Below are 16,491 nucleotides of genomic sequence, written 5' to 3' on the forward strand. Positions count from 1 at the left end.
GATGCATTTTAATCTCATTTTACTATATTTTTGTATTGGTGTCTATTAAAGTCTCTGTAGGCTGTATATTAAAAACATAAAAGCACGACCAAACCAAACGCGGATATTTTTAGGCAATGTATAAACCCCGGCCAGGACAATCCGGATAATGAGAGGACACGCGGTCACCCTGCACTGTGTTTAAATGGGAATGAAACTGCTCGACTCAGTTATTTCTTCTGCTGTAATTCATGTGTTGACCAGCAGATAGAGGCCTTCACACGCATTCGAGTCGAGTATTGTAACGGTATTGTCTGGGAAATTAATCATTAGATCATTTTTTCTTTTCAAGGATGCCAAGAATATTATATTATTAGTGTTTGGAGATTAAACGGGAGGCTAAATGATCTTTATGTGGCAGTTTAGGAATAGTCAATAATCTTACAAATGTACTAGCCTCTAAAAACATCTGGGTTTTCATGTAATATTGCTTCAACCATGGATAAATCCAATGTCGGAGTATTTATTTAATATTATGTTTGCTTCTTTCATTTAAATTCGATTTACAATTTTTAACTCCTTGTTACCTTTTGATTTATTGGTAACAATAAAATAATAATATTTAACAGTCTGAATTATTAACTCAAATTAACTTTAATTAAAACGGTTCGACTTGTCTGTATTACTAATATAGGGTCAAACATGGACAAACCCAATAACACAATCATGTTTCTTTCTCAGTTTAATTTGTTTTATGATCAATTACATAAAACAAATGTGCTCACAAATAGTTAAAATGAAGTTAATTATTTCTTAGTAAAAGCTAATTTAATGGGGTAAGAAAAATATTTCTAATTCAGTCTTAAACAAGATTATTTTAATTCATATTAGCAGAAAATTTAGTTTTAAGGAAAACCTCGCTAAATTTACACTTAGGCTATTATTATGTCTGAAAACTTAATATTTTTACTTCTTCATCTAAGTATTTTTAAATATTTTGACTAGAAAAATACTTTTATTTATTATTTTATTATATTTTTGTATTTATTAGGAGCAATAAATATGACTAGAAAAAGACAAAAACTACAAAAGCAAGAAAACTATTATTTATTTATTTATTTATGAGGATTATTATTATTGTTTTTATTATCATTATATGTTTATTTATGAGGATTATTTGGATGTTTATGCTAGAAAAATATTTTATTTATTTATTATATATATATATATATATATATATATATATATATATATATATATATATATATATATATATATATATATATATATATATATATATATATTATGGGCAATTTTTTAGATAACTGGACTAGAAAAAAAGACAAAAACTAAAAAAGCTAGAACATTATTTATTTGTTTGTTTATTTATTATTATTACTATTATGTTTATTTATTTATGAGGATTATTAAGATATTTGGCCTTGAAAAATCTTTTATTTATTTATTTATTTATTATATTTTTGTATTTATTTTGAGAATTGTTTTAGATAATTAGACTGGAAAAAAATATTAATTAAAATTATTTATTTATTTATTTATTTATTATTATTATTATTATTATTATTATTATTATTATTATTATTATTAGTAGTAGTAGTATTATTACTATATGTTTATTTATTTATGGGGATTATAGATATTTGGTCTAGACAAATATTTTTATTTGTTTATTTATTTATTTGTTATATTTATTTTGAGAATTGTTTTAGAAATTTGTACTAGAAAAAAGACAAAAACTAAAAAAGCAAGACAGCTATTTTTTTTTCCTTTCTTTCTTTTTTTCTTTATTGTTATTGATATTAATATTATATCTATTTATTTTTGAGGACTTTTTAAATATTTATTTTAAATAAAATAAAAAACTCAAAAATAAATATATTTTCTCTTTTATGTATGTATTTATTATATTAATTTCTTTGATTTTATATGAATGTAATAATTTATTTATTATTTTCAGCAATGTTTAGATATAGAAAAAAGCAAAAACTCAAAGAAACCTATTTTTCCCTTTTGGTTATTTTATTTCTGCAGTGCATCATGTTTTACAGTGTGTGTATAGGTTGTTTAATGCAGATGTGGAGGATTTTAGAGTTTGATGGCTTACTAAAAATTATAGTCATTATTTATAATTAAATAATAATTTATATTATCTATTAAGTTACCCATTAAATTGTGTTTTATTAAGGTCTACCCTTAAAATAAACCCTCACGGTAATGCCAAGTGTCCGCAGCTGTATCCCTTCTAGACTTCACCGCGGTCAGTGGAAAGAGTGAGTCCGCCTCACAGCAGCTCTTTTTCAGCAGATGGGAGGGACTCAAATGCCTCCTTTTCTCTCAGTTTCCACCGTATAACTCCCGCTTTCCACTAAACTTCACACTGAGTAACAATAAACAGAGAAAACACCGCTAAAACACAGCTTTGAGTGCGGGTCTGCAGCTGGATATTAATGCCAGACACAGCGATGTAGTCAAACAGGACGAGAAAGTCATGGTGAGTCCTCACAGAGTTTACTTTTGACATTGATTAGCACGGATGTCTGCGTTAAAACACATTTCAGAGTGAATAAAACGCGATGGACGATAGATACGTCGCGACCGATGATGTAATTAGCATGAAAGAATTAGCATAAAACCAAATCGACGAACTTTTATTGTTGAGTTTGTTGCTGGAATTCGTTCACAAGCTAACTTATTCATAACCACTGTCTGTCCAGCAGGTCTGCAATGAAAGGAACTGGTGTTTCTTTGTTTGAAGCGACTGTAGGAATGTGCTGTATTTACAAAATCACCACAGTGATGGGGAAAATACCATTGATGCTAGTTATTTATTTACGGTATTAATGGAAAACGGCTTGTGCGGTTGATATTAAACGCTGAACAGTTTGACATTAGCTCAAATATTGACTTAATGTTGAGGGTTAAAAGGTGTAATCAAGTTTAATTAACAAAAACATTAGCTTAACGTTGGATTTGTCTACATTTGATTCAACAGTGGGTTCAATTCAGCCCAGCATTTGTTTATAGTCATGACTGTCATCAGACTAAACAAATAAAAATGGCGCTGAAACAAAACTTACAATAATAAAAGTGTCGCCAGCTTCTCATACTGCTCCTCATATTAATGCTGTATGAGTACTGTGCTGATAGTAATATTAGCGGTTGTATTGGTGGAAACTGTGGCTACTGTGGTAAATGCCAGACAGAACAGTGATGTGGGGAAATCCCCTCAGCTCATCACTCACTCTGTTCAGTTTCAGCTCTGTCTGGATGATGAAATGCTCCATATGAGGAGAGTATAGTGAAGTATAATGCAAATAACCTAAACTAAACAGAGTTTTTGTATATATAAAAGGCAGCAATACAGTTAAAACAGTACAATATGATCATTTAATAAAATTGCATACTTGAAAATGAGTGAAAGTAATATAGTTGGATAACATTTGTATAATATTTTTTTCTTCTTAATTTTATGACTTATTTGTAATGCTCTTACTTTCATTTGCTTCTGCTTGGTTTTTATGTGCACTTTAATCTCTGTATTTTGCTTAAATGTTGTCTGCCAAATCGTTGCAAACAATGTATTTGTGTTGAATTTAAACAAACAAATTAAATTTAGTAATGTTCAACTTAATTTATTTGTTTAAATGCAACGTAAACATTGTTTACAACCCCTTAACTTAAAAAAATTAAGTTAATGCAAGGAATCATCTTTGAATATTTTTTTCATTGTTGTTGAATCATTCAAAGCTTTGATTACCTTATGCGTATGCTGTTTTTAATATATATTTTAATGCAAAATCATATCCAGTGCAGTTAAAACAGTACATATAAATTGTAATATAATAAAATTGCATGCTTGAATGGGAGTGAAAGTGTAATAGAATAGTCGGATAACATTTCTCTTTGTGTTTTTATGACTTATTGTTAATGTTCTTGCTTTACATTTGCATCTGCTTGTTTTTTGTGTGCACTTTATTCTCTGTATTTTGCTTCTGCCTGTTGATTAATTCAAAGCTTTGATGACCTTATGCTGTTTTTAATATTTGTTTTAATGCTAGATTAAATACAGTGCTGTTAAAACAGAACATATAATACAATTGCATACTTGAATGGGGTGAAAGGATAACATCTGTATAATAGTCTTCTTGTTTTCATGACTTACTTTGAATGTTGCTTATATTTTGCTCTTCTTGTTTTTGTTCTGTGTGCGTGTTGTTTTCTGTGTTTGCTTCTACTTGTTGAATCATTCAAAGCTTTGAGTATGTTCTGCTTATAGTGTTTTTAATATTACCTTTGTGCTTGTGAAGCACTTTAAGTCGTATTTTATGTAAAATGCTATAAAATAAAGTAATGATAATTATTGTTATTATATAAAAACAACAAATATAACAGAGCCGCATAGTTAAATAAAAACAAATACATAAACAGAGTTGAATATTTTTGATTAATTTTCTTTGCTGTGTGACATTAGCATATAAGGAAAATATTAAAACTATGAGTTAATAGGTATTTAAATCACAGAATAACAGTAAACTGAAAAAAAAGTATGACTTTCATTGCATTTAATTAGATAGTTTGATATGAATTCACACAAATATAGCTGATGCTTTACTATAAGGTTCAGTTAATTAGTAAATGTAATTTAATAAGCAATACATTTATTGTAATATTTGCTAATGTTGGTTAATGAAGAAAAATATGGGCGGTGGTGCATGTTTGCCTCACAGCAAGAAGGTCGCTGGTTTGAGCCTCGGCTGGGTCAGTTGGCATTTCTGTGTGGAGTTTGCACGTTCTCCCCGTGTTCACGTGGGTTACCCCCACAAGTCCAAAGACATGTACAGGTGAATTGGGTATGCTAAAATTGATAGATTATAATAGATTAATAAAGGGACTGAGTCGAAAAGAATGAATAAATAAATGAAAATAAAGTAATTTGTTAACTCGCTATGCATTACTAAATGTTAACAAGCACAACTGTGGAGTTTAATAAATCGTTAGTATTATTATTAGTATTATTAACTATGTTTAATTAATAAATCAGCACAGATATTCATCATACTTATTTTTTTGTTAACTTATGAATGCATAAACCTTGTAGAGTCTCAAATTTCATTCATTCGTTTTCTTGTCGGCTTAGTCCCCTTATTAATCCGGGGTCTCCACAGCGGAATGAACCGCCAACTTATCCACTACGTTTTTATGCAGTGAATGTCCTTCCAGCCGCAACCCATCTCTGGGAAACATCCACACACACATTCACACACACACACTCATACACTACGGACAATTTAGCCTACCCAATTCACCTGTACCGCATGTGTTTGGACTGTGGGGGAAACCGGAGCACCCGGAGGAAACCCACATGAAGGCAGGGAGAACATGCAAACTCCACACAGAAATGCCAACTGAGCCGAGGTTCGACCCAGCGACCTTCTTGCTGTGAGGCGACAGCACTACCTACTGCGCCACTGCGTCGTCCGAGTCTCAAATTTAAGAGAAAATAGTAGTAATTAATAAAGCAATACAATAGATAATGCAGAATATTAAACTCATAGACAATTGTAGCTGAATACAGTTAATAACACATATATAATAAAACAGAATTGCATGGCTGAACAAAAAAAGCAGACTCTTAACAGGAATAGAACCGACTCTTGAAAGCATGAATAGTTTTCACGACTTTGCTGAAGTGAAACTGTGACGTTTTACAGCCAGAAAACTCTTGATAAATCAGGGACTGATGATGATTTCTGCTGTGCATGTGTGTGTGTGTGTGTGTGTGTATGTTACTGTCTGTCTGACGGTGTGTAAACAGAGCAGAAGAGCACTGATGCAGATGTGCCTTCAGCTGTGGTCACTGTGTGTGTGTGTGTGTGTGTGGAAGGGTGGAGCGTCTGGCTGGACAGAGAGAGAGAGAGTGCAGAGGGAGAGAGAGAGAGAGAGAGAGAGAGAAGTGAACAGACGTGATGGTGGTTTGGGTGAAGTTGCATTTTCCACATAACCTGAAATAGAGGCAGATGATTCATTTTCAGTTGGGAGAGGTGCGAGTGCATGGAAAACACATCAGTACAAACACACACATGTTGGTATTGATGGTTTACAAGGACTTTTCATAGGAGTAATTTATTAAACACGGTAAAAGCTACTTTACTATTATCCTACCTGTAAAATTAACTCTCTCAGGAATCCTGTGGCAATATTCGACTGTGAAGAAAACCCTGGTAATGAAGATGTTTAAGCATTCTGAATTACAAGGACATCAGGACATGTCCTCATTACCCACAATAATTGAGTATTTAAGTAACTTGCTCACACACATGACATTATACACATTTCTGTCAGTGTAAACTACTAAAACCAGCACACACACACACACACACACACACACACACACACACACACTTGTTAATTTGTCTTTATATGCTATTATCTGAATAGTAAACAGACTGTATATTCGCTCCCTCTCTTGGACTAAAGCATCCGCTTGTGACCCGTACATGCAGTGAACACTGTACACGCACATATATGTTAAAAATCTCACTCTACAGTGAGAAATATGTACAGCACAGATCTGTGCTTCACTGCAAAAGCATCGTGGAGGCCAGTGAGGATCAAAACAAATTCAGCAGAAGCATGTTGATCTACACAGATAACAGGTTTGGGGTCAGTAAGGTTTCAAATAATAATAATAAAGGTGCAATAAGCAGCATTTGAAAAAAAATGAATATCACATCACTGTCAGGCAGAGTCCCAAAACACACTTCCAGCCCCTCGGCTGTAGGGAGCGTGGCGAGAAACTATAGCAGGCATGCCCAAAAGGGGCGGGGACTTTTTTTAGGTTTATGGGCAGAATACCCAATCAGAAATAAGGGGTGTGTCTAGTATTGATAGTGGATCTATTAAAAAGAGGCGGGTTTACGATGGGTTATGAGCAGCCAATCAGCAGTAAGGGTCATGGTTAGTATTGATGGGGGTTATCTTAAAAACACACACACACATAAGAAATGCTGGGTTATTTTAACCCAAATATGGACTAACCCAAACATTGGGTTAAATTTGATCCTATTGATTTTACTTAAAAAGTAACCCAGCACTTGGATTAGTCCGTATTGGAATTGGGTTGAAATAACACATCATTTTGGGGTGGCACGGTGGCTCAGTGGATAGCACTGTCGCCTCACAGCAAGAAGGTTGCTGGTTCGAGTCCCAGCTGGGCCAGTTGGCATTACTGTGTGGAGTTTGCATGTTCTCCCCGTGTTGGCGTGGGTTTAACACATGCGTGTGTGTGTGTGTGTGTGTGTGTGTGTGTGTGTGTGAATTGATGTGTATGGGTGTTTCCCAGTACTGTGTTGCAGCCAGAAGGGCATCTGCTGCGTAAAACATATGCTGGATAAGTTGGTGGTTCATTCCTCAGTGGCGACCTATGAAATAGAGATAGAGCGCCCCCTGCTGGCCTCACTAGCACCACTTCCAACAGCAACCTAGTGTTCCCTAGTGGTCTCCCATCCAGGTACTGACCAGGCTCAGCCCTGCTTAGCTTCAGTGAGTAACCGGTGTTAGGCTGCAGGGTGATGTGGCTGTGGCAAAGTATAAAGTAGGATAAAGTATAAAGTTATGAGGATAAGTAAAGTGGGAGGGTCATGTTGGGTTATGGGCAGCCAATCAGCAGTAACAGGTGTGTCTAGTAATAATGACATACGGAGCGTGGTCGTGCTGGGTCATGGGCAGGTTTGTTTTGGTGCTTTCAAATATCAATATTGTTTATCAAAATTAATTTAGTGCATCTTTAACACCTTTTCAGTGATTTATTTCTACCTTTAATTTTATTCATCAATGGCGCATTAAGTTGGTCAAAATTGACTTTTATAATGTATCTTAATCAAGTCTCAATCATATCAAGTCAGTTTTTTCCTGTGCTGAATTAAACGTTTAGATTTAAGAAGCAGCACAACTGGTCTCTGTTTTTCGTACCTCGCTAAAACGATCTAAGATGATTTGGCAGATCCTGGATCTGTTCATCTTGATAACTGATCTCTGGCTAATTTGGTTCTTCAAACAAGTTCATGAATTAGATTAAAATGTCTGGATGAACTGATCTGAGATCGCTGCGTGTGTTGTGAGGGACTGATCTATCGATCCTTGAAATCATGATCAGCAATGCAATGATTGGCTGACGGCACAGCAGCGTAATGACATCATCTGATTAATATTCAATTATCCATATGAGCTAAGTTACATCAAATTTGTCGTAAACGGTTTGTTAAATATGACACGCAACTCATTTGTTGTGAGCTGCAGGCTTTACTCTTTCATGTGTCGAGAGTATTTAACAATTTATTTAGTTTTACAGTTAGAGCGCATTTTCTTTATTAGACTAGCCATAGTAGTATTATAGTAGCCGGTTTCTTAATCGGTGTAAAGAATAACTGGATGTTTACAAAAACATTTTGATATTGGTAAAGGCGTCTGCAACTTTTGAAGCATCAAATCACCGTCATATTAACTCTCAAAACATGTTTATGACTGCATAAATGTATTATTGCTTAAAAAAAAAGCAATTTCTATTATCATACACAAATTGTAATAACGCAATCTAAAAAGTTCATATCAATAAATTTTCTCTTTAAACCACCAGATGACAGTCTTTGTACTTTTATTAAATTAATTTTATTAAATAAATAAGTTTTATTAATATAAATTTTCTAACTATATATATATATATATATATATAAAAAAAAATAATAAATATATATATATATATATATATATATATATATATATATATATATATATATATATGTGTATATAACTACTACTGTAAGAAAATATCAGAATTCGGTACATACTTTCAGTTTTATCCTTGCTTGAACTGACCCGAATCCTGTCTAATCCTGTTTATATGAAATAAGCCTGCTCCCTAGCAGGTTTGAGCTACCAGAACTGTTACTATGACAACAACTCTCGGATCAGTTTTGAAGAACGAAACGATCCTGGATCGTGTCAAATCATCAATTACCAAATCCAGCTAATTGAGTAATCCACGTACGAAGAACGTTTCTAATGGTTTCAACATTAGTAATAATCTGAAATATTTTGTAATCATCAAATCAGCATATTATACCAATTTCTGAGTGAACATGTGACTCTGAAAATTGTCGAAATAATGCAGAGAAATCAGCGTTATATCACAGGAAATATTACATTTTTAAAAATATATTCACACATAATACCGTTATTTAAAATCGCAATATTTCACAGTGGTGTTTTGTTTCGCATACAATAAATGCAGTCGAGACGTCTCTTAAGAAACATGAACACGAATACAACATTTCTATTTCTAACAGTAATGTGTTGAATGCAACTCTGATAACTGGAGATGAAAAAGTGGCGTATATGTTGAGCAAACACTGACATCTATAGACGTATGCAAAATACGGCCAAAATTAGGATTGGAGATACGAGTCATCAGTTCCTGAAGTCTGCCAATAGAAACTGAATAAAGACACGATTGAAGACGACAGAAGCTGTGAGATCAGAAGTTCCTCTCAGAAAGAAGAAAAGAGTTCCTGCTGAATCTTACACCTCTCTTCCTCTTCTCTCTCTCAATTCAGTTCCTTGAAAATAAGTATCGCCAAGCATTGCAGATTACAGAAACACTGTTTGCTTTATTTATTTATAGAGCACATTTAAAAACAACAGATGTTGACCAAAGTGCTTTACAAAACGACCAGCATACAAAATCTATACCTATATAAAAAATTTGCAAAATATATAAAACAGATTAAAATTAATTACAATCAAAGGCAAGAGACAGAAGGTGATTTTTTAGATGAGACTTAAAAGCACTAAGTGAAGAACATGACCGGACCTGTAAAGGCAGACCATTCCACAGTCGGGGGGCTGCAGCAGAAAAAGCCCTGTCACACTCAATGAAAGCGTTAAGTCATTATATAATCGTGCACAGTTTGCACATTTAATTATTTTGCTTGTTTTATTTGTCACTTTAATATTTCAGATCACCAAATAAGTTTAAATATTAGTCAGTGATAACGCAAGTAAACGGCGAGGCAGTGGCGCAGTAGGTAGTGCTGTCGCCTCACAACAAGAAGGTCGCTGGTTCGAGCCTCAGCTCATTTGGTGTTTCTGTGTGGAGTTTGCATGTTCTCCTCGTGTTGGCGTGGGTTTCCTCCGGGTGCTCCTGTGTCCCCCACAGTCCAAACACATGCGGTACAGGTGAACTGGGTAGGCTAGATTGTCCGTAGTGTATGAGTGTGTGTGAATGTGTGTGTGGATGTTTCCCAGAGATGGGCTGCGGCTGGAAGGGCATCCACTGCGTAAAAACTTGCTGGATAAGTTGCCGGTTCATTCCGCTGTGGCGACCCCAGATTAAGCCGACAAGAAAATGAATGAATGAATGAATGAATGCAAGTAAACACATTATGCAGTTTTTAAATGGGGGTTTTATTTTTAAGGGAGAAAAAAAAAGCACAAAGTACATGATGCTGTGTGACAAGCCCTGTTTTACTGGTGAAAGTCCTGACCTGAATCTAATTGAGATGTCCCGGCTGCGTCAGTTTGCGTTCCTGTGTGGAGTTTGCATGTTCTCCCCGTTCTCCCCTGTTGTGGGTTTCCCCCACAGTCATGCGCTATAGGGGAATTGATGAACTAAATTGGCTGCTGGAAGGGCATCCGCTGTGTAAAACATACGCTGGAATAGTTAGCGATTCATTCCGCCGTGGCGACCCCTGATAAATAAGGGAATGAGCTGAAGGAAAATAAATGAATGAATGAATGAATGAATGAAAATTATTCAGATTATCTCTCTCTTTTTCCCACATTTGCTGCATCTGGATTTCATCATTCTGTTCTCTCTCTCTCTCTCTCTCTCTCTCTCTCTCTCTCTCTCTCTCTCTCTCTCTCGACTCTTTTCCGTTCGCATCTGCTGAGAAAGAGAGGAAGTTAAGCAGGAACAATGACACACTGCTGGCCACCGATCACACTGAGCACACAGACTAAAAGAAACGTGTGGAGATGTCATTATACACCTTCAGTTGCATTGCTATTTCAGGATCCTCTGTCTAACCTACACACATCACACGACATTTTGCAGAAACACTTTGACCATCTGTGTGTTCAAAACAACATATTTTCTTAATCTGACTAATCGTTTTAAGTTTAATTCACTTAAATATGTAAAAAAAAAAAGTAAAGTAAGTTAATTTATATCACAAACAGAACAGTGGGGTGGGGGGAAGGGGGTTGGAAGTGATCACAAACTGAATGGGGTGGTGCGAAGATGCAAACCCCCCCAACCTCGTTTTGCTTTAACTCTATTTTTCATGCATTTTCCCTTTTTACTCTAAAAGAATTGAATACAAAACAGAAAACGCAGCTAAAGAACTAAAGCAATGCCTGTCTGTAACTTCTCAGTGTTGACTGCAGTTGTGTGTGTGCAGATCTAAGATAAGATGCACATGCAAATCTGATGCTTTATAGAGAAAAGTAGAAAGATTGCAACCTAGACATGACTAGCTAAAGAGGACTGATGTGTTTTCTTGACGATATTAAACAACTTTTTATTCATCCTGACTTCACTATATGCATTATTAGTGTTGTCCTCAAATGACATCTTCACTGTACCCCCCCCACACACACTTTGGCCCCCAAATATGATCTTCATTCTGCTTTAACTCTGTTTTTCCTGCTTTCTTTTTCTTTATTCTGTGAAATAATCGAAAGCAAAAAAAGAAAACGCAGCTAAAGAAATAAAGAAATGCATATCTGTAACCTCCCAGTGTTGACTGCAGTTGTGTGTGTGCAGTTCAAAGATAAGATGCACATGCAAATCTGATGCTTTATAGAGAAAACTGGAAAGATTGCAACCTAGACATGACTATAGCTAAAAGGACTAAAGTTTTTGTTGACAATATTAAACAACCCTTTATTCATCCTGACTTCACTATGTGCATGTATTAGTGTTGTCCTCAAATGACATCTTCACTGTCCCTCATTTTGGCTCCAAAAATTCTCCTTGATTTGCTTTAACTCAGTTTCTCTTGCATTCCTTTTCATTTTACTATAAAATGATCAAATGCAAAACAGAAACGGGTCCCACTTTATATTAAGTGGCCTTAACTAATATGTACTTACACAGGATTTAATAGTTTGTTACAATGTACTTATTGTGTAAATACATGTATTTACTGTGTACTTATGCTTGATTAAATACCTGTATGTAATTACATCTATAATTAACCTTTGTAACTACATTTGTAAATACACTGTTGACCATCCCTTACACCTCAACCCACCCTTAAACCTACCCATGCCACAAAACCTGTCCATAACCCAACCTCTATCCCAACCCAAAAACACCACAAGTGTTCTCAAATACATTATAAACACAGTAAGTACATTGTAATTATTTTTTGATGTATGTACATAGTAGTTAAGGACACTTAATATAAAGTGGGACCCAGAAACGCAACTAAAGAAATATAAATAATGTCTGTCAGTAACCTCTCAGTGTTGACTGCAGTTGTGTGTGTGCAGTTCTAAGATACAATACACATGCAAATCTGATGCTTTATATAGAAAACTGGAAAGATTTTAACCTAGACATGGCTAGCTAAAGAGGACTGATGTCTAAAAGGTCTACAAAATGACATTTTTTGTTGTTGTTGACAATATTAAACAACTCTTTGTTCCCCTTGACTTCCAAATGTGCATTTATTAGTGTTGTCCTCAAGTGACATGTTCACTGCCCTCCCTTTTTTTGGCCCAAATGATTCTCATTTTGCTTTAACTCTGTTTCTCTTGCATTAATTTTCATTTTACTATAAAAGAATCAAATGCAAAAAATAAAATAAAATTGTTAAACAACTCTTTATTCATCCTGACTTTCAAATGTGCATTTAATAGTGTTGTCCTCAAGTGACATGTTCACTGTCCCCTTTTTGCCCCAAATGATTCTCATTTTGCTTTAACTTGATTTCTCTCGCATTAATTTTCATTTCACTATAAAATAATCAAATGCATAAAATAAAATTGTTAAACAACCCTTTATTCATCCTGACTTCACTATGTGCGTTTATTAATGTTGTCCTCTAGTGATATGTTCACCGTTTCCCCATCTTCCCTGCAGAAATCACCCTTGTTTTGATGTTTTCTTGCATAATTTTTTTTATCTTACTTTAAAACAATTGAATGCAAAAAAAAAAAACAAATAAAACTGCATGTCAGTAACTTCTCAGTGTTGACTGCAGTTGTGTGTGTGCAGTTCTAAGATACAATACACATGCACAGCTGATGCTTTATATAGAAAAGTGGAACGATTGCCACCTAGACATGACTAGCTAAAAGGACTGATGTGTTTTCTTGAGAATATTAAACAGCTTTTTATTCATCCTGACTTCACTATGTGCATGTATTAGTGTTGTCCTCAAGTGACATGTTCACCGTCCCCCATTATTGGTCCAAAAAAATTCTCCTCGGTTTGCTTTAACTCTGTTCCTCTTGCATTCCTTTATTATTTTACTATAAAATAATCAAATGCAAAACAGAAAATAAAGAAATAAAAATAATGCATGTCAGCGTAATCCCGCCGGTCCTATGCCACCCAACCCGTTCCAGGCTGGGATCGAACTGGCGACCTTCCGCATGGGAGTTGGTTGCTCTACCAAGGAGGCCAAAGACCATATCCTCTAGTGTCTGACGTTAGAGCACCTTTAGAGGCCAGAGGAGTGAGGTTTACCCGCACAGCACACACTAGCTGGCCTCTGCTACACTCACCCCCCTAAACCTCACTCCCGTCCGGGTCACGGCACCAATTTATCTCTTTTGCGTCTTGTGTTGTGTAAATAAATATTCACTTTGATATGTCTTTTTAGCGATTTATTGTTGTGAAAACAGTCAGAACAGTAACGCTGAACAGAACAGGGGCGCTCCACATGTAAAACAATAAACAAATGTTAACCCCTTCCTTCCCAATAGTATTTCAGTGGATGCAAGTGGAGAGATACGATATAACCCTGTTACATCAGCACCTTCCCCGTGTTGACTGCAGTTGTGTGTGTGCAGATCTAAGATAAGATGCACATGCAAATCTGATGCTTTATATAGAAAACTGGAAAGATTGCCACCTATATATGACTAGCTAAAGCCACACAGCTCCATCTTTAGTGTTGCTGACTATTTAGCATGTTTTAGTGTTGTCCTCGAGTGACATGTTCACCATTCCCCCATTTCGGCCCCCCAAAATGCTCCCAGTTCTGCTCGAACTCTGTTCCTCTCGCATTCTTCTTTCATTTCACTTTCTTTCCTGCCATTTTTCCCTCTCGCTTTGTTTTTCTTTCCTCGCCCTCCCAAACACGCTGGCCTTCCTGGCTGACTTTCGCTCTCTCCGTTCCCTCGTCTTTGTGTTTATTTCACTCAATGCTCGACTTCTGAGAGCATAATGTGTGTTTTGTGAAGACGCTCCGGCGTAATTGTTGTCAGATGATGTTCAGAAGCGGCTCCTGAGAGAGCGTTCAGGAGACGGCGAGAGGAATAAAGCAGAGGAAAATGTTCAGGGTTGCCATGACGACGGAACAGCCGTAACATAAACATCAGCGTTCATTCGTTTGTGTGTGTGTGTGTGTGTGTGTGTGTGTGTGTGTGTGTGTTGGTCAGGATGACTTTGGGCTTATGTCAATAGGCCTCATTCATAAAACACACACAGAAGTACGATCATTCTTATGTGAAGCGCTGAGATTAATCCAGTGCCACAGTTTCATGTAAGAGTACATTCATGGACAGTTGACAGTCTTTGTTCTGCACCTTTTATATTGTGCAATTGGGTTAGTATATAAGTGTAAACCCATGGGGATTTTTTTAGCTCATATATTTGAACATTTGTATGCATTTGCAATTCTAAAAAATATTGCAAATTTTAATTCATTCATTCCTTTTGCCTTCGGCTTAGTCCCTTTATTTATCTGGGGTCACCACAGCGGATGGAACCGCCAACTTATCCAGCATATGTTTTACACAGCGAATGCCCTTCCAGCTGCAACCCATCATTGGGAAACACCCATTTACACTCATTCACACATACACTACGATCAATTAAGCCTACCCAATTCACCTGTATTGCATGTCTTTGGACTGTGGGGGAAACACGCAACACGGGAAAAACATGCAAACTCCACACAGAAATGCCAACTGAGCCAGCCGAGTTTTGCAACCTTTTTTGCTGTGAGGCGAACGTGCTACCCACTGCACCACCAATATACTATTATATACTATAATAATATACTAAATTGGCCCTAGTGTATGAGTGTGTGTGTGAGAGAATGAGTGTGTGTGGGTGTTTCCCAGTACTGGTACACTACAGACAATTTAGCCTACCCAATTCCCCTATAGCGCATGTCTTTAGACTGTGGGGGAAACCGGAGCACCCGGATGAAACCCATGCCAACACGGGGAGACACAGAAACACCAACTGACCCAGCCGGGGCTCGAACCAGCGACCTTCTTGCTGTGAGGCGAATGGGCTACCCACTGTGCCACCGCGTCGCCAATATACTATTAAACTGTATACTTTAATAATATACTAAACTAGCCCTAGTGTATTTGTGTGTGTGTGTGTTTGTGTGTGTGTGTGAGAATGAGCGTGTATGGTTGTCTCCCAGTACTGGGTTGCAGCTGGAAGGGCATCCGCTATGTAAGACATATGCTGGATAAGTTGGTGATTCATTCCGCTGTAGCGACCCCTGATTAATAAAGGGACTACACCTAAAAGAAAATGAATGAATAAATGAATAAATGAAACGTTTATAATATTTTGGAGCAGTAAAGATGCTAAACAACTCAAATTAAAGCTGCAAGCAGCGATGAAAGGGACCTCGCACCCGGGCTCACCACCGCCTGGTGGCCTCAGGATGACAGAAAACAGCGAACAATAATAGTTTAAGCAAATATAAATTAAAAAATCACAGATTTATGCCGAGCTTCCTTCTGTCAGCAGGTGGCACTATAATTGTGACTCAATGTTTTTTTTTTAAGAGGCTTTTGAAGGTATTGGCATGTTTGACGTGTGTGCCAATTTTTGTGAATCGTAGCCCGGTGGCGCTGTCGAGTAATTTTGCCACGCCCACTTTTGAAACCTATAACAAACTTAAATGTTCACCACTTCTAGGCCGTGTGCAAAGTTTCATGAGTTTTTGGCCATGTTCAGACCCTCAAAATCGCGATTCATTCCGGAAAAGAAGAAGAAGAAGTGGAAGAATAAAAATAAACAGAGCAATTCCAATAGGGCCTACGCACCGTTTTGGTGCTCGGTTCCTAATAAATCATTGACTTTTGCTGTCTTCATTAGTTTGCAATGCACTAATTAAAAATTGAAAGGGCATCTTTGGAGATCTTTCTTCTCTCTGGATGTTAAGTAAATCCGCTGCACTGTTCAGCATGTTTGGATGTTGGTTTATAATGTTGAATCGTGGGCTCACCAGA

General features: G+C 36.1%; 1 protein-coding gene across 3 annotated transcripts in view; it reads left to right on the forward strand.

Annotated features, from left to right (window-relative positions):
• Nucleotides 1-2,223: 2,223 nt before the first annotated feature.
• The window catches only part of arhgef40 (Rho guanine nucleotide exchange factor (GEF) 40), a 91,227-nt gene continuing 76,959 nt past the window's right edge, over nt 2,224-16,491 (forward strand). For all 3 annotated transcript variants that reach the window (XR_012382913.1, XR_012382912.1, XM_001919569.9), the window contains exon 1: nt 2,224-2,491. Coding sequence is in view for 1 of the 3 variants with exons in the window: in XM_001919569.9 (XP_001919604.4) it covers nt 2,489-2,491 (3 nt within the window). In the remaining 2 variants the exon portion in view is untranslated. The remainder of the gene's footprint in view (nt 2,492-16,491) is intronic.

The sequence above is a fragment of the Danio rerio genome, chromosome 7 (assembly GCF_049306965.1).
Source record: "Danio rerio strain Tuebingen ecotype United States chromosome 7, GRCz12tu, whole genome shotgun sequence".
Classification (NCBI taxonomy): Eukaryota; Metazoa; Chordata; class Actinopteri; order Cypriniformes; family Danionidae; genus Danio; species Danio rerio.